The sequence below is a fragment of the Acomys russatus genome, chromosome 13 (assembly GCF_903995435.1).
Source record: "Acomys russatus chromosome 13, mAcoRus1.1, whole genome shotgun sequence".
Taxonomy (NCBI): Eukaryota; Metazoa; Chordata; class Mammalia; order Rodentia; family Muridae; genus Acomys; species Acomys russatus.
In genome coordinates, this window is record NC_067149.1 from 41,067,169 (window position 1) to 41,088,462 (window position 21,294).

At 44.8% G+C, this 21,294-nt stretch overlaps 1 protein-coding gene across 1 annotated transcript; it reads right to left on the bottom strand.

The window, feature by feature from the left end:
* Positions 1-2,475: 2,475 nt before the first annotated feature.
* Positions 2,476-20,110, bottom strand: Emc3 (ER membrane protein complex subunit 3). Its single transcript, XM_051155088.1, has 8 exons — positions 19,936-20,110; positions 11,066-11,123; positions 10,628-10,721; positions 8,637-8,741; positions 8,015-8,096; positions 5,880-5,959; positions 5,111-5,193; positions 2,476-3,734 (listed from the first exon to the last, which is right to left on the bottom strand). Exons 1-8 carry the CDS (start codon positions 20,088-20,090, stop codon positions 3,606-3,608), a joined length of 786 nt encoding a protein of 261 aa, XP_051011045.1. The 5' UTR covers positions 20,091-20,110; the 3' UTR covers positions 2,476-3,605.
* Between the last annotated feature and the right edge of the window lie 1,184 nt (positions 20,111-21,294).

The window sequence follows — 21,294 nt, forward strand, 5'->3', positions numbered from 1 at the left end:
TCTGCCCCTTCTGCGTTTTTGACAGGTGTCTTAGTTAGAGCTATTATTGATGCGAAACACTATGACCAAAACCAACATGGGCAGGAAAGGGTTTATTTGGCTTAAATACCCTGAATCACAGTCCCCTGAAGGAAGCTAAGGCAAGAACTCAAGAGTGGGCAGAAACCTGGAGGCAGGAGCTGCTGCAGAAGCCATGGAGGAGTGCTGCTTACTGGCTTGCTTCCCCATGGCATGCTCTGTCTACTTTCTTACAGACCCTTAGGACCACCAGCTCAGGAGTGGACCAATCTGCAATAGGCCCTGCCTTCCCACATCAATCATTAATTAAGAAAATGCTCTACAGCTTGCCTACAGCTTGCCCTTATGCAGGCATTTTCTCTGAGGTTCCCTTCTCTCAGAGGATTACAGCTGTGTCAGAGTGACATAAAACGAGCCAGCACAGCAGGGTTGAGATCTCATCTATACACATCATTTACTCAGCTTGAGAGGGTCTCATGTAGCCCAGGTTGGCTTTGAACACAGTATGTAGCTAAGAATGACCTTGAACTTCTGATGACCCTTCCTTCCCTTGAATGCTAATACTGTAGGGTACACCATCATGCCCGTTTTAGGTAGTGCTAGGATTGAACTGGGGCCCTCCTGCATGTTAGGCAAGCACTTTATACAAACTGAGCTACACTGTAGCCCTAAGTTACCTAAGTGTGTCATGGGCAACTCTAGAAGTGTGCTGTGCATAGCCTGTTTTCAGGACCATCCCTGCGGCGGGGAACCATTATTCTTCCTGAATGGGATAAAGCCCCACACATCCTAGACAAGTCCACGCGGTGTGCCCCCAGCTCCTGTCACATCAAGCTTTGAACATTTTATCACCCGTTAGTTTGGATCTGGAGTTTTCCATAGGTCCATGTGTGGAAGGCTTAGTCCCCAGTTTGTGTCACTACTGTGAACCTTAGAACCTACAGAGCCCTGTGTAGCCTGTGAGGTGATGTAAGTTTTTGGATGAAGGGCCTTATTGGAGAAAACTAGGTCATCGGGGCATGCCCTTCAAAATGTTAAGACCCCATCCTGTACCCTGTGCTTCCTGGCTGCTGTTCTCTGAGCAGCTCTTCTGCAGCCCTTCCTGCCTCCTCACAGGTCCAGAAACCAGAGCCAGCCAACCAGAGCGAAACATCTGACACTGTGAGCCCAAATAAACCCTTTCTGTTTAAGTTGACTGTTTAAGAAATTTTTATCACAGTCATCTACACATTATCCTATGAGCAAAACTAGAACCCTTCAGTAATTTCCCATTCTCCTCCTCCCAAGCCCTGGAAACCACTAAATCTCCATTTATCTCTATGGATTTGCTAATTCTGGAGGTTGCATTAAATAATAGGAAGGGCTGGAAGTTGAGTGTGGTGGTGCATATATCTTTAATCCTAGCACTCAGGAGGCAGAGGCAGGTGGATCTCTGAATTCAAGGCCAGCCTGGTCTACAGAGTGAATTCTAAGCCAGATAGGGCTACACAATAAGGCTGGGTACACAGCTCAGTGGCAGAGCACTTGATCAGTGTACATGAGGTCCTGGGTTCTATCCTTAGCATACAAAAAAGTAGAGAGGACGATGATTTAGATTGGTTCTTTGTTTCAGAGGTCAGCTGTGCTGTAGTGCCGGTACTCTGTTCCTTTTTATTGCTTAGTATCCTATTATATGAACATACCACACTTCAGTTATTCAGTTAGGAGACAGCTGTGTGGCCTCCCACTTTGTGACTAAATGCTGCTGCTGTGACTATGTGGACATGCTGCACACAGGTCATTTTCTGTTCCCAATTCTCTACTGATATGTAGTCACCTCTTTCTCTGCCTTTCTGCAAAAGCATTTAACCTGCTGAGGACTTTAGACTTTTCCAGAGTGGCTGAACTAGCTCATCCCCTTTTGACCAAAGGAGACAGAGGCCCAGGAGAGGGAAGCGTCTTCTACAGAGGCAAGCAGAGGGCGCAGGACAGGAATTGACCGTGAACAGGAACTTCACGCCGCCCTTCCCACCCTCACCCAGCATTCGCCACAGCTGTTGCTCACTTCACTCCTACCCCAGCAGCAGCTCCTGTCCGTCAGCATCAAGTTTGCTTCTGAGGCAGCTTATAAGTCACCCTGTCTTTTGGCCCTCACATTCACTGAGGTTCTATGACCTCAAAATAGATCTTTTTGGGGATGCAGAGGCGTTGCAGTGGTTAAGAGCACTGGCTGTTGTTGTGGAGGCCCTGGGTTAGATTCCCAGCGCCCACACGATGGCTTACAACCAGCCATAACTCCAGTTCCAGGGAATTCACTGCTCTCTCTGGCCTCTGCAGGGCCCAGGCAGGAGCACATGTGGTGCACAGACCTAGATACAAGCCAAACACTCTTACAGATAAAAGAAAACAAACAGTTTTCTCTCTTCTGAGGTCTTTTGTGTGTGCTGGGGACAATGTATACTAACTGGCATACTACCTCTGAGCTCCCTCATGAGTTCTTTGAGGGCAAAGGCTCACATCTCTTTCACCTTAAGCCGCTCTAGCCCTGTTCTAAGACAGGCTCTTCTGTTGGTAGAAAGCTCTCAGAACCACAGAGGCAACACTTTCACAGGCAAAGAGAAAACAGGGCTGTTTAATTAGAGTCAAGAGTCGCTTGTTCTTGGCTACAGTGCTTTAACATGCAATCACACCCACCTCTTGGTACAGAAATGGCACCCTGTCACTTCCTGAGACAGAGGACTCCTGGGCACCTTGATCTACACATCTGCCAGAAGCTGCCCTCTCACCCCGACAGTGGTAAGTTCTCTCCTGCCCAGAGGAGCTGGGAAATGAGGTCACTCCCTCACAGGAGTAGCCATTTACAGTACAGCACCATTGACTGGCCAATGGAGTTGATATTTTCTCAAGTTCCAATCAAGAACTTGTATTATGTAACCTGTCTCTGATGAGCCCAAAGGCACTTGAGAGTCTGGCTGTGCCTCAGGGTCACCTGTTTTCACTGGACTAAATATGAAGAGATATGAAAAGTTTGCCGAGTCTGCCCTGGCCCTGGTTGGGCCCCACCAGCTCTCTGCATCATTCTGTAGGTTCAAGTGAACAGTGCAGGGAGCTCTATGCTGCTCAGCCAAGGTTTCTACATTTTGGTAGAGAAAATGCATATTACTTGTGTAAAGAAAGTTAAAAAATACAAACAAGAAACTAAAGGTAAAATGCAGGGTGTTTGGATCCTAAGAAAACAGGAGTTTACTGTGGCTGGAAGTCAGGCTGACCGAACATAGTAACTGGCCATAAATGATAATGCTCTTCCCAAACATGGAGTTTCTGCTAAGTTTTGAGATATTCTCAGTAGCTTGGAGTCTCCCCTTTCTCTGACATCCTTACTAGAGTCACCTGAAGGAACAATCACAAACTTTAAGACAGCAGTCACCCAGAACTCCTTTTCCTCTAGTTTCCAACAGAAAGGGGAACCCAGCTCAGACAAGAACGAGCCTCGCTGTGCACCCGCCAGCCCCTGCACCCTCCTTTTTATTCTCAGAGGCTCCAGCTCCACGGAAGTTACAAGGTTAAGCGCTACTGCAAGTTCCCGACACAGCTGACCCCACTCGTGGTTAGAATATGGACGTCTGCAGCTCCTTCTTGAACATGCCTTCAAAGTGGAGGTCTCTGGCCATGAGTTCTTCTTCCACGTCGTCGAGTGCCCACTGGTGATCTGTCAGCTCCAAAGCTTCCCACTCTGTCTGCACAGGAAGAGAACACAGGGCTGAGAGGAGGCTGGCCACTGAACTGACAGCTGCGGACAGCATGGAATGACCACTGAGCTGACAGCTGGGGATAGCATGGAGTGACCGAGTCTCTGACCAGGAGTTGAGCAAAGCTAAGGCAGATGCCCAGGCACCTCCCAGTTGTATGAACATTCATAAAGAAATCTTTAAAAGCTCACTAAGGCCAGGCATGGTGGAACATGCCTGCAATCCCAGCACTTAGGAGGCAGAGGCAGGAGACTCTCTCAAAAAGCCAAAACCATGGCGAGAGGACTCAACAGTTGAGACATACATACAGACATATACAAAATACCTATATACATACATTAAAAAAAAAAACCCTAAGACAAAACACTGTCCAATACAGGGTCACAAAGACATATGCCCATGCTTGAACTTTCTGTCCATGTGTTAGAATTTTGTTGTTGTTGTTTGAGGTGAGGTCTCCTGTAGTACAGACTGGCCTCAAACTCATAGTCCTCAAGCCTCAGCCTCTTAAGAGCAGGGGTTACAGGCGTGCATCACAGGCTTGCACCACCACACCTGGCCTTACAGGTGTGCACTATAGGCATGCACACCTAGCCCATCAATTTTCTTCTTCTTTTTTTTTTGACAAGGTCTCACTATGTAGCTCTGGCTGGTCTGGAAGCTGCTATGCACACCAGGCTGGCTTTGAATGCACAGTGAGCTGCCTGCCTCTGCCTCCTGAGTGCTGGGATTAAAGGTGTGCATTGCTAAGCCTGGGTGATTTCTAAGAGCTCTTTCTATATTCCTGTGAACTTGAGTGAGGAAATTCCCTTTTATTTTTTATCATGAAGATAATTGAGATTTGCTGTATAAAAATTATACAAAGGTGGCTGGAGTTGGCTGGAGCTAAGAGCACTTATGCTCTTGCAGAGCACCTGGGCTCAGTTCCTAGCACCCACACGGCAGCTTGTAACTGCCTATAACTCAAATTCCAGGGTATGCAATGTCTCTTCTGATCTTTGCAGGCTCCTGCATGCATGTGATGCACATACGTAATACATAAACTCAGACACACAAACATGCTCATAAAGTTAACATTTTTTTTTTTCAAAACTAGAACAAAAGTATACTGTATGGACAATAATGGGAATATGGTTTCACTCTCAACTGTCATGAGGCGGATAGCATATACAGTGTGGATACACTGAACAAATGATCGTTTATGTCCTGGACAGGATAGGGTGGGACAACATATTTCATCATACTGCTGCGCCTTTCGGATTGCACTTGAACAGAAGCAACACAGCAGAGAGCCCCACTGTGGTTAGGAGAGGACTGGGCAGGTGTGTGATATCCCTGCAGTTCGGAAAGTGAGTGGCGCTTACCTTGAAAGCTTTGTTGGTGTCTGCAGGCATGGCCATCGCTGCTCCTGTCATCTGCTCCTGCATCATTCGTGACTGGTCAGCAGCTGCAGCATAAGACAGCTCCAGTGAGTACCAGGGCCCCACACCCACCTAGCACCCTTGTGGAAGAAGAGTGTGACTTAGAGCTGCTTGGTGGTGGGTTTGAGAACTGGACAACTGACTGGCCCGGTCACCCCTGTAAGTAATTCTGGGAAAGTCCAGGAAAATGGGAGTGATTACAGCTGGAACAAAGACAAAAGTAAAGGCTGCTCTAAACTTCACTCTAGATGTCATCATGACCCTAGACACCAATTACTGAGCAACACTATGTGTCCGGGCATTTCACTGTTTTATCCTTTATCTGCTTTTAACCCCACAAGGTAAATTAAGACCCTACTCTATAGAAAAGCAAATGGTGGGTAGAGTATCTGACGTCCTCACTGCTGAACTAGAGTCCAGTTTAGCACTGGTGAGGAATCTGCTCAATAAATGAACTGATCTAGCCAGGCCCTTCTGGTTCACGGGCTTAAAAAGAGTGTGGGGTTCCTACAAAAAGGCATCAGACTCTGAGTAACCACTCACTGCTCAGTGATTGCTGGGACAAACACCCACGTTTAGCCTGAGCTTTGCAACTGCTAAGACTGTCCTCAGAAACCCAGGGACCAAAGCACTATGTGGGGCCATGCTAACCAACCGCGGAACCACGTGACTACCCCACCTTACAGGAAGCAGCTGCTCTAATGCTTCTTACCATTATCTTGACCCAGGATCAGAGAGTAAATGCTCCGGAGCCCAAACACATTGAGGAAGTACCAGGACGCAGAGCTCACCCTAGCAAAGCAACGGGGAGGGTGGGGTGGTTATTAGGGAGATGAACAGTTATCCCTGCACCACCCACAGAGGCTCATCGCATGTGAGAATCTAGACAGGCTCTAGACAGCCACAGAGGAAATGAACGCAGCAACACACACAGTACAGTGGTGACACTGAAAGAGGCTGTCCACTCTGAACACCCGCCCCCATGCAGATGATCTGTCTGCAACAGGTACCTGCAGCTCTACTGTACAAACTGCCTTGTCTCCCTTGTCCTTCCACGTATGTGACATACATACCTGTCCATATGCTGAGAAAAGATAAGCTTTTCTCCACCTATGGCATTTATGCTTAGCCCACTGAGTCTGGCAGGGAAAAGTTTTACGGAGTCACAAAGCTCATGTGTAGCATCTTCTCACACAGAGCAAGGCAAGCCAAGGCTCTCCTGCATCTGTTCTGCCCTGGGATCACACAGCCAGAGATGGTTCTGCTCAAGCCAGAGGAATCAAAATCGTTACCAGACCCTCCTCCCCTTCTTGTCTGAGTTTGTTTCAGGCCATTCCTTGAGAAGTCACAGAAAGAACAGTCTGGAAGGCTCAGATGAGTCTGTTACTGTACTTTGGGTACCAGACCAGTGTTTCCCAAGAGGGTTAGGTCCTGGCTTGATATTTTGCTATAAATCAGCGAAGTGGAAACAGATGCTAAGTCCTGAGTATGGAGCGATTGTGTGTGTGGTCTAACAGTAATTTGTGCACAGACCTCACAGGGTTGCTGTGAGGATAAAGTAAGATATGGAAAATACCTAGCATGGTGACCGGAACCAAGGAAAACGATAGTACAAACATTTCTATAATTTGGATCTGGAATGTCTTTTTTAAAAGCCCATGTGGGGCTGGAGAGATGGCCCAGCAGTTAAGAGCATTGGCTGCTCATCCAAAGGTCCTAAATTCAATTCCCAGAAACCACATGGTAGCTCACAACCATCTATCATGAGATCTGGTGCTATCTTCTGGCATGCAGGCAGAACACTATACATAAAAAATAAATAAATCTTTTAAAAAGAAAAAAGAAAAGCCCATATGGCCAGGCATGGGGCATGCCTTTAATCTCAGCACTTGGGAGGCAGAGGCAGGTAGATCTCTGTGAGTTCAAGCCTGGTCTACAGAGCTAACCCAGGACAGCCAGGACTATAAGAGAAACACTGTCTGAAAAAACAAAAACAAACAAAAAAGAAAAAAAAAAGCAAGTAAATAAACGTCCAAGTGTTAGCCAGATATATGGCACATGCCTTTAATTCCAGCACTTGGAAGGCAGAGGAGAGAAAGTTTACTGTGAGTTCGAGGCCAGCCTGGTCCACATAATGAGTTCCAAGACAGTCAGGACTATGTAGAGAGACCCAGTCTCACAAAAAGCAAAACAAACACACAAGCTCATATATTAAAGGCTTGGGGGAGCCTTTAGGAGATGGGAGGCCTAGTATGCAATTTGCGGTCACCGGGGGGCATGCTCTTGGAAAGAGATTGTGGGAGTCTGGATTTTTCATCCTTCTCTTTTGTGTTCTGATCCTAAGGTGAGCACTTCCCTTCACTACATGCCGCTGCCATGCTCTACTACATCACAGACCCACAGTAATGAGGCTAGAGGGTCATGAACTGAGCCTCCAAGACTGTGAGCCAAACACACTCTCCTCTCTACAAGATGATCCTCCCCGTATTTGTTACAGTAACAGAGAGCTGGCAAACACAACTCCATTCCCATAAGCTTCAGGGCACTGCTAAGAAGCTCTGCTTGGCCAGACTACTTTCAGTTTTTGGGGGGTGGGGGTGGGGAAATCAATGCCTTCACGCCTGCATTCCTAAGATCTAAGAAGAGAGGCTGACAAGCCTTTTTTGGTAAGACTCTTATAAAACTGTTTTAGTCTAGCAGTGGGATTTCAAATAGAGCTTTCATTTAAGAAGGAAGGAAGGAAGGAAAGAAGGAAAAGTCTCTCAAACTGAAACTACCTCATTCTAGTGAAAGGAACGCTGGAGTCTGTGAGGCCTGGGCTGTGGCCTCTTTAGAATACACACTTACCAGGAGGCGTCGAGTGTGAGCAGCTCTATTCCTTGCTGGAGCATAGGCTTGAAGCGAAGTGTCAGTGGAAACGGGACCTTGGCTGCAAGAAAAGAGAAAAATACTAGGTTTTGCTTCAAGAAAGTTCCTAGGCACCCGAGCCAGCCAAAGTGTGAACACACATATTCTTTCCCACAGGAGGTGGGAACTCTGTACCATCAGCTTCTGGAAAATGATTTCCACAAGGAAACCAGTGGCAGCCTCCAGAGAATAGAACAGAATAGCCAAAGTGTCACTCTGCTCTGATTTTCCTGACGGATTCCAGTTTCTAGACTGGGGAGGAAGCAGGTGCTCAGGATGAGCCATGGCCTGACATTTGGGAGAAGCGTGCCCTGTGCCTCAGTGGAAGATGCACATGACTAAGGCGAGTGTGAACAGACGCAGCTCCTCCCGTGCTGCCTGTAGTTATAAAAGCATCCACACTGGGAACTCGAGTCAGCTTGGACCTCAAAAATTTTGTTCAAAGAATATTGTTATTTTCACAAGAAGACACAAAACCCATGATGTGACATTAGGCTCTCAGTACCCCTGGGAAAGGGACACAGGCAAAGGAAGCAGGAGGTCTCCTAGACCTGAAACTTACTTGTCACAAAGCCTGAAAATGTCATGTTGATCCATCCGCCGATAAGAATCATTGGAAGGACGTTCGTGACGTTCCCTTTCATCATGTCTGTGAGCATGGTGGGGTCTGAGGGCAGAAGAAAACACCACGTTTCCCTTTGTTGGCAGAGACTCTTCCCAAATTCAAGTCACACACTGTTTGCTTTAAGATAGGCTCTTACTCTTAGCCCAGGTTGCTTTCTGATGCCTGGGAGGAAAGGCACAAAACCAGCCCAGCAGGCCAGCTGTCAGGTTTACTGTAGCAGTTCAAGTGCCTCTCCACCCAGTCCTTAGATCCTTTCACCTCTATGTGCATATATCCTCCTACCTTTCAATCGTCTTTGAAAATTATTAATTTTATGAAGAAAGGCTGAAGATGTAGCTTAGGAGCAGAACACTGCCTACCGTGCAGGAGGTTGCAGAGCAGTCCTCAATATAAGAAATAATGATAAAATTTTCTGATGACATTTCCACACTGTCATGGTACTAAAATCTCTCAATATATATGTGTGTGTGTTTTGTATATGTGTGCATGCTTGTGTGTGTGTGTGTGTGTGGGGGGGGGGTATCATATAAAGACTTTTTAAAAAATGCATATGGTTGTTTTGCCTGTATATATATATCCGTGTATTCATGACCTCTCATAAAGGCTAGAAGAAGGCATCAGATTCCCTGGAATTGGAGTTATAGACAGTTGTGACCTGCCACATTGGAGCTGGGAATTGAACCTGGGTCCTCTGCAAGAGCAGCCAGTGCTCTTAAGTGCTGAGTCACCTCTTCAGCCCTCAATATCTCTCAATATTTTCATTTTCAACCCTATCTGCCAGGAAATGCTGCTTCTACCTTCCTTGTAACAGGTAACAGATTCATCTGCTTGTTTATGTGTTTCTAAGGAGTTATTCTTTTTTTGAGACAGGGTTTCTCTGTGTAATCCTGGCTGACCTGGAACTAGCTCTGTAGACCAGGCTGGCCTGGAACTCAGATCCACCTGCCTCTGCCTTCCAAGTGCTGGGATTAAAGGTGTGCACCACCACAGCCCAGCTGGCTTTGGACACTCTTAATCTTTGGTTTAACACACTAAAAGAAGGGACTGGAGAAATGGCTCAGAGGTTAAGAGCACTGCCTGCTCTTCCAAAGGTCCTGAGTTCAATTCCCAGCAACCACATGATGGCTCACAACTATTTATAAGATCTGGTACCCTCTTCTGGTGTACATGCAGGTAAAACACTGTGTATATATGATAAATAAATCTTAAACAAAACAAAACTACACTAAAAGGACATCTTGCTTTGATTTGCATTTCCTGGACTAATTATCTTTTCATATGTATGCTGGCATGTTGTTGCTCCTAAGTGTTAGTGCTAATGTCTTCTGTATGGATCAAAAGAATTGGTTATCTCACCTACAATGAGACTGAAAAGAGAAGGACAGCACAGAACAACAGAACTGCTTTGATTCACTTTACACATCCACTTTTCACAAAATAAGGATGGTAGAGTCATAGATAGTTAGGTTATAAACTATATAGGTTGGTGTGGGCAATCAAGGAGCAACTGTTCTTTGGAGCTCATCATCCAGGCACAAGATGTGGGGTACCATCTTCCAGCAATGATCTAGACACTAGACGAGGAAGCACGGAACAGAGATCAGAGACATTGGCCCTGGCCTCCCCCAACATCAGCTGAGAACTTTGAAAATCCATTTGACAGACTAGGATTTGTGGATTTATTGGAAAAAGAGGGCCCCACTTTCAAGGACCCCTATATTGGGAGCTGGGGATGCAGCTGAGTGGGAGAGTATTTGTCCAGCATGTATGAGGCCTTGGATTCCATCCTAGACAATGCAAAAAACCTCAGAAAAGCAACTCTCCCCACCCCACAGCCCAGAGATACTTAGATGGTTTCTAAATCCTTTACATCATGCTGGCCTGTGACTCAATGTCTAAGTAAAGCCACCTATGCTGAATAAACATACCTGTCATAGGAGAAGGTGGTACAACCTTCCTTTTCGTTTTTTTGAAAAATCCATCCTCTGGGTTGTTGAAGTAATATTTTCGTGTTAGAAAAGACTAGTAGAAAAAAGAAAATCTTTTTAAATATGAGACTTGTGACATAGTAAATTGTCAAATTATCCCCCAGGGGACTGACTAAAGGCCCTTGGAATGAGCACACTTTTACACTCTGAGCTGTTAGCCTCCTTGGCAGCCACTCTTGACACTGTAGCTGAGTCACATTTAAAAACAATTTCCTAAGAAGGGTGAGGACACAGTGACAGCGAGCACCGCCAGGCTGCCACTTCATTATTGGGTGGCCACTTCTCTTTTCTTCCAGAGTCCTCTTCTAAAACATTTTAGGCTTCTTACTGCCCTTAGGGGTGAATGGTGGAGCTTTTAAATTAAAGATAAGTGAGTACCTGTTTCGGAATGTATTTCCCATTTTCCCTGAGGACTCTGCTTCGAATTAGGACTTGACTGAAAAACAAAAGACAAAGAAATGTTAAGACGTGAAACACTAGAAGAAAATGAGAGTAAAGTAGAAGACCCACTTCACCATAAGAATGGACCTGTTTGGCAAGAGCTGGGTGTGGAAACTTTCCAAAAACCCTAAAAATCAATGTAACATATTCAAGTTGCCACTCAGGTGTTCACAAAAGGAGTCTTCCAGGATGGCTGTGTTCTGAACAAATAAAGGCTCCGAGGAAGGCGATCTGGGACAGTGCACTTGGCCTTTCTGGATTTGACATGAGCCACAAAGGAACTTTCCTCGCAAGGAAAGAGGAGCTGGACAGTGCTTACTGCAGAGACTAGAAGGCAGGAGGCGGGAGGAAGGGGAGGGAATGAGGACAGGCCTCGAGAAGGCTGTTACCTGACAGACAATAAAGAGAAATTCCACCCAGAGCTCAGACCAACTTCTTTCTAACTCCTCAACAGTAAATGAATAAATACTGGTAATTTTTAGAGCTAATAATATGTGACAGAAGTAAAAATATAATCTTTTTTTCCTAGGTTTTCAAATGCTGTTTAATGGAGCAGTGAAAAAACTAAAGCTATAGGCAGAAATGCACACAAGAAAACAATGCTCAGTGTTCTTACTCCTGCTCAGCAGAAGCCACATGCTCCAAGCAGTCAGAGCCGGTGGGGTCGGCGTGCCACCTTCCACAACCCCAGCCACTTCGTGGATGCTCTGCTGCCAGCCTCCTTTGCCAGTTCTACCCCACCCACCTCAGCTCCTCCCCTGAGCTCATCTTCCACAAAAACAAAAACAAGAACAAAAACAAAAAAACTCTTCTCCAAGGTGGCACCTGGGGGAACTCCATCTGCTTTCCCTCCTCCTGGCCTTGTGACAGTCCACAGGCCTACAGAAGAGATGTGTGGTATGTTCTGTTCCCTAGGAGCTGGCTACAGATGCTCCAAGTATGGACTATGGACCAGTACTATTCTGTGAAAAGCTAAGTTCAGACAGAGAATAAGAATTTGGAGACTTGGGGCTGGAGAGACTGCTCGGTGGTTAAGAACTCTGACTGCTCTTCCAGACGGCCTGAGTTGAAGTCCTAGCACCCATATGGAAGCTCACAACTATGTCTAATTCTAGTTCCAGGGAATCCAATGCTCTTTTATGGACTCCTCGGGCACTGCATGCACACGGCCCACATATATGCAGGCAAAGCACCTGTACATATAAACCAATAATAAAAATGTTTAAAAACTTGCAGGCTTATAATAACTTGTCCTTATTCGAAGCCTGTCCCTGCTATTTTATACAGTCTCACTATGGACCCCTGGCTGGTCTCGAACTACAGAATCTGCCTGCTTCTGCCTCCCGAATGCTGGTAGTGAAGGTGTGTGCCACATGCCTGGCCTTCTGTGACTTATAAACTGTGATCTTGGGCAAGTCATGTCAACTTCCTGAACTGTAGCTTACCTTCCACACAAACACAGATGCAGACTTTTACTGCACACATATTTCTTAAACCTCTAACTGCCAGATACCATGTTAGTGCCATAAGCAATGATGAAAATGTAAATTTCCCATGATGTTTAAAGTCTATTAGGAGAGAAAGAGATTTCACAAACACAGTGTGATAGCACACCACTATAATCCCAGCCCTGTGGAGGGGGCAGAATCCTTTACTATATATCATGTTTGAGGACAGCTTGAGCTACATGAGATGTTACCTAAAAAAAAGAAAATATGAAATTGAACCATCATATGCTAGAGAGATAGGTGGCAATATGGGATATATGATAGAAGGAGCAGTGCAAGAGGAACCTCTACTAAGAATATAAGGTTAGGTAGGAATCTCTCTCTCTCTCCCTCTCTCTCTCTCCCTCCGTCCCTCCCTCTCCTTCCCTCCCTCCCCCTCCCCCTCCCACTCCTTCTCTCTCTCTCTCTCCCTTCAAGACAGGGTTTCTCTGTGTAGTCCTGGCTATCCTGGAACTCTCTTTGTAGAGCAGGCTGGCCTCCAACTCACAGCAATCCACCTACCTCTGCCTCCCAAGTGCTGGGATTAAAGGCGTACGCCCTCACACCCAGCCCAAGGTAGGAATCTTATTATTTTATTTTATGCATGTTTTGCCTAAATGTATGTCTGTGTACCACCTGGGTGCCTGGTGCCCTTGGAAGCCAGAAGAGGGTGTTGGGTCCCCTTGACTGGACATACATATGGTTGGGGTACTTGTTGTGTGACCATGTGGGTGCTGGGCATCGATCCTATGCAAGAACAGTAAGTGCTCTTAACCACTGAGCCATCTTGCCAGCCCCGTAAGTAGGAATCTTAAGGATGAGTGGGGATTACCTGTTGAAAGCACTGAGGACTGCCTGACTGAGGACCTCAGGACAGGCCATACACAAGAACTGAGCAAGAAGAGGGCTAGAGAGATGGCTCAGTGGTCAAGAGAACTTACTGCTCTTGTAGAGGACTCAGGTTTGGTTGTCAGAACCCACATGTTGGCTGACAACCATCTGTAACTCCAGTTCCAGTTCCAACCTCCTCTTCTGAACTCTGAGGGTATTAGGCACACAGGTGGTACACATTACATGCATGCAGGCAAAACACTCGAATTAGAAACCAGCCAACCAAAAAAAAAAAAAAAAAAGTTAAAAAAAAGAAACCAACCAACCAACCAATCAGACTATTCAAGGCAATGTGGGACCCACTATATAAGGCCATGATCTTAACAGAAGATGAAGGGATTTGAGCTAAGTCGGTCATACATCATCTGACTGGATTTACTTTTAACATTTGTGTATATGTGTGTGTGTGTATGTGCGTGTGCGCGCACCCTGCCTCACACATGCTGAGGTCAGAAGACAACTAGGAGGCATCAGGTCTCTCTTTCTACCAGGTAAGTACTAGGAATCAGGCTCAGGCCATCGGCCAGGCTTGGCAAGAAGAGCCTTTACCAGCTGAGCCATCTCACTGGTCCTGTCATCTCATTTGAAGTGGTTACTGTTGGACCAGGCACATCTTAGGTGCTGGGTTGGTGACATCTTTTATTTTTTCTTTTCCTGTTTTATCACTTGGACTGAAATTCTATGAGAGCAGAGGCTTGTTTTATACCTCCACAAAGTGTAGGGCACAGTGCTGGCCACCTGTGCAGGCTTCTTCACCGTATGGTAAGTCAGGGCCCTCCCAGTCACTCTGATGACAGAACCCCAGCTAAGCTCTTGTACTGAAACTACTGAGGAAGTCTGTAGAGTTAGGGCTGAGGGTGGTGGTCGAGGCAAGGCTGACTTAGCCTGTATATTTTCTCAATGCTCAAGTTCTGAAGCTGAGATCACTGTATTCTCCAGTGTAAAATTAACCCAAGAAAACAGTAGGTTTGCATTTTCATTTTTATTATTATCTAAAAATAAGTCCTTGTACTGGGAAGGCTTGATACTTAAAGAAAAGATATTTTCTTAGGATTAAAAAAAAAACCCAAAACACTATGTAGTGCTGGCTATTTTTTTTTTTTTTTTTATAAGCTGCTTGTTTTATTTAGGATTTTATCACTGTGAAGAGACACCAGGACCAATGCAACTCTTATAAAGGAAAACATTTAACTGGGGCTGGCTTACAATTTTAGAAGTTTAGTCCATTATCATCATGACGGGAAACATAGCAACATACAAGCAGACGTGGTACTGGAGAAGGAGTTGAGAGTTCTAGATCTTTTTAAAGAAATATTTTTTTTCCTGAGACAATGTTTCTTTGTGTAGACATGGATGCCTTGGACTTGCTTTATTAACTAGGCTGGCCTTGAACTCACAGAGATCTTCTTGCCTCTGCCTCCTCAAGTGCTGGGATTACAGGTGTGCCCACCCACCATGCCTGGGTCCCATCTAAGTTCTTAAGGAAACATTTTAATATAACCAATATCCTCTAAGAATATCCTCTAAGATACTTTATTTTGAATATAAATGCTGCAATATAAAGGCATCAATAATCTTCCTTCTGAAATATTAAAGAATGATTGTTAAGAAAAATTAAAATAATCAGATACTAAAAATACTATTAAATATGATAACTGTCAGTCCATAAAATGTAAACTTGAAAAGATTATATTTTCAAATGGAGCACTTTGATATAACTAAGTTATAATCAATATTTTCAAGGAAAAATAAGAGATTAGCCAGGTGTGGTGGCTCACACCTATAATCCTAGCACTTGGGGAGGCAGGTAGATCTCTGTGAGTCCAAGGCCAGCCTGATCTACAAATAGAGTCTAGGTAGCATCAGGAGACTGTGTGCCACATTGAGCTTGAGCATAGAAGACCTCCAAGCCTGCCCACACACAGACATACTTCCTCTAATAAGGCCACACCTGTGAACAGTGCCACTCTCTATGGACCAAGCATTCACACGCGAGTCCATGGGGACCCTTCCTATTCAAACCACCACACTGCTCTTGAATTTATGATCTTTATGCTTCAGTTTTCTGAATACTGGGGTTAAAGGCATATACCACTACATGTGGCAAAACTTTAGTTAAAAAAAAAAAAACACATACATATATTTGGGAGGGGGTGTTGCATACATCCTAGGCACTTTCGGGGGGTCAGAGGGCAGCCTGCAGTTGGTTCTCTAGGGATTGAACTCAGTGTGTCAGGCTTGGTGGCAAGCACTTACTGGCCAAGCCATCTCACTGCCCGCAGCTTTAGTTTTCAGTCAGTGTATTCGAAACTGAAACATCCAGTCCTCAAAAACCTGTTTTTTGTTTTCTTTTCTCTCTAAAGAATCAATATATTCTCTGAGTTTGAGAATCACTTTTTTTACACACACTATGTCTCCAGATATAGGCTAACACATTCTATTCACGTATATTTCTTTTTTGGTTTAATACATTTTACTAAAAAAAAAGGTCATAGTTAATATTTTGTTTCTAGGCAAGGCCCTGGCTGGCTTGGAACTCACTATTTAGATCTGGCTAGCTTCAAACTTAAGAGATGCACCTGTCTCTGTGCCCCAAGTGCTGGGATTAAAGACATGTGCCACCACATCTGATCCACAACTAAGTTTTGACACAGTAAAAGTTTAATAATATAAGACACCAAATGTACTGTTTTGTGACTATTCAGGCTAATGTCAATTCGTGCTGTTTTAAAAGAAATATTTTACAGCTGGGCACAGTGGCACACAAACATAATCCCAGCACTCATGAGGCAGAAGCAGGCAGATCTCTGTGAGTTTGAGACTAGCCTGGTTTACAAAGCAAGTCCAGGATATTCAAGGCTACACAGAGAAACCTTGTCTTTAAAAAAATTTTTTTTAATTATTTTATTTTTTATATGTCTGTGAATGCATGGTGTGTGTGTGTGTGTGTTTGTGTGTGTTTACTTGTGCTCTCAAAATTAGGAGTCAGAGTCTCTGGAGCTCAGGTTATTGGCAGTTATGAGCTGTCTAATACAGGTGCTAGGAACTGAACTCAGGTTCTCCAGCCCCCAAAACAGTTTTTGGTGGAGTACAGTTACACCGTGTCAGAGCAGGCATGATTCAAACCCCTCACTTAACAGAAGGGCCATTTATGGCTAGAGATGCTCCCTATAGCAATGATTCTCCACAGGGACAGACCACCCTCTAGAGGCCTTATGGAAATTTGTGCAACTTTTTTGTTTTGTTTTGTTTTGTTTTTGAGATTGTGTTTCACATAGCCCAGGCTGGCCTTGAAATCTCAATTCCCCTGCCTCATTCTCTCAAGTGCTGGGAGAGGGTAGGTGAGACACGGTCTTACTCTATTGTCCAGGCTGACCTCAAACTCACAGTGAGCCTACCTCAGCTTCCCACTCTCTAGGATTCTAGGCGTGAGCCACCCTGTCTGGCATATGTGGAACTTTTCTGATTGTCACTGATGACAGTGTGGAGAACTGGCATATACTGTCATTTGTCATAGATTCAGAGGTGTTATGATACCCTCAATGCTGGGTACAGTTATGTAACAGGAAGACTATGGCCTACACTGCCTCTGTATAGCTCAACAACTAGAACCGTTGTTCTAGCTACCTAAGGCACAAACCTAACTTCAGTGTGGAAGGAGCACAGACTTTACATTTACTAAGCTGGCAGACAGGCAAGCATCCAGTCAACAGGGAAAATTGAACTTGGTTCTGTGCAGACTTCTATGCCAAGTAGCATACAATTCAGACGGTGCTGCCTCTGTGACATGCATCTGCTCTAGCCCACAAGTGACCTGTCCCAGTTGTCATGTTTGCCTGTGACATCTTATAATACAGCTGTGCACAACTATGCACGTATGAAATGCAAATCATCTTACTAAAAATCTCTTTTCTTTATTTCTACTGATTATGACAACTAGGTCATTGTGTTTCTTTTTTAAAGTTCTTGAAAAAGAAATAAACCTTTTTATATATACATTGCACTAAGTATAAATTTTATCTGGAGAACAGAAAAAGAGCTGTGGGTTGGATGTCATTTAGAACCATCACTGTAAAAGTGTAAGTGTAAGGTGAACCGCAGCAGAAGATCTTCGCATCCAACTATGATCAATCTGGGGCAGTGTACATAGACAAGTTTTATTACCCTGATTACACTGGGAAGGCTGTTTAAGTTCTCTGGTTTTCTGTAAAAGTGGGTTTAGGATAACATGTTTCATTGTGAGGATAAAAGGAAAATTAGTTTATAGGCACCAGAAGATACTGAGTAAGAGATGGCTGGGTAGGGGTAACCCACTTGCTGGTCCTGCAGAAGAGCTTGGCTAAGTTCCTAGCTCCCACAGGGCCACTCACGATGAATTATCTGTAACTCCAGCTGCGGCGGATCCATCACCGGCTTCTGGCCTCCACAGGCGTTACACACAGTGCATAATAAACTACATGCAGGCAAACGCTCAAAATCACATACAACAAAACAAATAGAGAGTTTTGTTTTTTGTTTTTGGTTGTGGTAGGTTTTTTTTGTTTGTTTGTTTTTTGTTCTTGTTTTTTCAGACAAGGTCTCTCTAATATGTAGCTCTGGATGTCCTGGTGCTTGCTACATAGACCAGGTTGTCCTGTAACTCCCAAGTATCCACCTGCCTCTGCTTCCTGAGTGCTGGGATTACAGGCATGCACCATCGTGCCTGGCAAAAACAAACATTTTAGAAAACTAAATAAAATTTAAATGACCAAGTTTTCTCCATTTCCCATCTTTTTACAGCTTTCAAGTCTGTACTAAGCTAACTTGCTAAGGTTAGTTTCGGGGGGCTGTCTCCAGTCAGCGCTGAAACTAATACCATACAAAAATCAGCATAATGGCCGCTGCTGGGAATGAACTGAAAGAGCCTGGGCTTGGGAACCACAAGATTCGGCTTAAAGTCCCGACTGTCATCATATGTCACGATTACTGAACTTCATTAAAGTCTCAGTTTCTACAAAATGAGATGACAGTATCGACCACATTGTTGCTTTGGGTTTTAAATAAATTAATGAATGTAAGTGCTTAGCACTGTACCTGCTGTAGAATGTTTCATAATGCTGGCTTATTAGTATTATCCTCAGCAAAATAAGTAAAAAGGCAACTGGAAATGACAAAGCGGTATACTTTGGGGGACAAGCGCTCATGTACTGACCACGGGTAGCTTGCTCTTCTGATCTTCCTGTCTCCAGCTTTGAGTCCTGGAATTACAGGCTTGCACTGCTACGTCTGGCTTATGCCAGGGTGGGGAGTCAAACCCTGGGCTTCAAATACATCATGCAGGCACTGCTTGCATCACCATCTCACTGCTTAAGAAGTGTTTTTAACTTAAGGCAATCGTTAAATCACCAGCAAGCTGAAATCCAGTATTACTTGCTACAGAAGAAAGTAACTTTTAGGATTGGAGAGATGGCGTAGAGGTCAAGAAGCACCCGCTGATCTTCTTAAGGTCCCAAGTTCAATTCTCAGCACCCACCTGACAGCTCACAGTGGTCTGATGCCATCTTCTGGTGTGTAGATGTACATGCAGACAAAGTACCCATATACATTAAATATTAAATATTAAAAAAGAAAATAAGTTTAAAATACAATAGAGTAAGAGATTGTTTTCACTGTTCTCTCCCTAAACATCTAGCCTGACGCTCTCTTTTAAAGTAAGTGATTCCTAAGTGATCTGGACATGTCACAAAAAATAGCAGTACTTTCTTTGGATAGTCTCTGAAGATGATTAGAATAAGTGACTGAAATCTGCTACTTATTTTAATGCGGAGGGACATGTTTATACTTCCTGAAGTTATATTAAGTTCTGTCTCCATAGGAAAACACCAAGAAAGCATGCACGTGAAGAGAGAAGGCCTCCACCTTAGGAGGTAAGACGGTCATTACAACTTTTCACATCTCTTTGTAGCAGTCTTACAGCTTGCGAGGCACTTTATACCTTAGGATTTCCGCAGACCACTACAGTTGTTTGGTAGAATGTAGATTATGAAATCCGCTTGACTGGATGCTGGCAGGGCGAAAGGTAATAATAATACATCTGGCTTAAAGTCGGTACTCTTAACAAAGGGCAGGGTAGCTCATAGATAACCTTACAGACAGTTGGCCACTAGCCTAACAATATTAACAATGTCTACTTGAACACTTAGTACGTCCCAGGCCCTGTGCTAAAGCTTTTCAGATATCATCTAATATGATCCACATGCCTGTTCTACTAGTCAGTTAGGTACTGTTATTTTTCCCATTTTATAGACAAAAGTGAACCAGAGATAACCGCCAAGGTCAACCGACCAGTACGGGCGGGATGGAAACTCGGTTAAAGTGATAGAATCCCTGCACTTTCTTGACCAAGGTCACCCGGGAGTGAGGTCGGCAGAATAGGGGGAGGGTACTGACCTGTCAGACACTTGTTCCTGGGTAAGCTTCTTGTCGCTCTGCAGCAGGATTGACACGTAGTGGCGGATCATGCCCACGAAGAAAGTGATGATAACGATGGGCAGGACCACCCAGAGGCGGATGTTCGAGTCGAGCAGCAGCTCAGGGCCCGCCATCTTCGCTGAGAGTTGGCTGCGAGTTCCTCCCGGATTTCAGCTTTGGGCCTTCACCTGCCCCTCAGTCTGGCTGGTGTGGAATCTGGGGCAGCTTAGCTTTTTCCTCGCACGGTTTCCAGCTGGGCCGCTAGGCCTTCAACTTCCGGCGCGGTAGAATGACGTAACGCCGCGACGCGGCTTCGATGGCGTCTGAACGGCGTTCCGTCAAGCGGGAAAATCTAAAGTGAAGGGAGGCGAAAGGCGGCCTGCAGGTGAGTGGCGTATTAGGGTTTCAGGGAAACGAGATGGTGTCTCCTAAGCGAGCCGACCCTGACTTGCTCTAGTGTTTCCATATGAATGATGGCTGTCAATGCTTACATGTAGTAGGGAACGCATAATTAGAAACTTTTGAAATGTTTTTGGTAAGACATATAATGTTTATAATGTTTTGCCCTCCTGCGTACAGGAACCCGAGTGGCCACAGGATCTCCCGGAACTGGAGTAACAGGCAATTTTGAGCCGCTTGTATGGGTGGGAAATGAACCTTGGTCTTCTGCAAGAGTAGTAACTTCTGTTGTTTTTCCGAGACAGGGTTTCTCTGTAGCCTTGGCTGTCCTGGCTTTGTAGACCAGGCTGGCCTGGAACTCACAGAGATCCTCCTGCCTCTGCCTCCCAAGTGCTGGCATTAAAGGTGTGCGCCACCACGAAACTCTCTTACTTCCAGAGCTATCTCTCCAAACCTAGAACTCTTAATAGAAACCATTGTTATAATTAAGATAATTAATAATAATTTGGGTAGCAGGTGGTGGTAGTACATGCCTTTAGTCCCAGCACTTGGGAGGCAAAGGCAGAGGCAGAGGCAGGTGGATCTCTGAGTTTGAGGTCAGCCAGGTCCTCAGTGAGTTGCAGGACAGCCAGAGCTACATAGAGAAACCCTGTCTTGAAACAACAACAACAATAATAATGAGTTAAGAACTGATGACAGAAGCACAGGTGCTGGTTGAGTATTGTCAGTAATAGTAGTAATAGTAATAGTAATAATAGTAATAATAATAATAATAATAATAATAATAATAATAATAATAATAATGAGTTTAGAACTAATGACTGAAGCACAGGTGCTGGTTGGGTATTGTCCCCCATACCTATCGTCATAGCTTTCAGGAGGTGGAGGCAGGAGGATCAGTTGGTAGTCGCCATTAGCTATATATGAGTTTCAGACCAG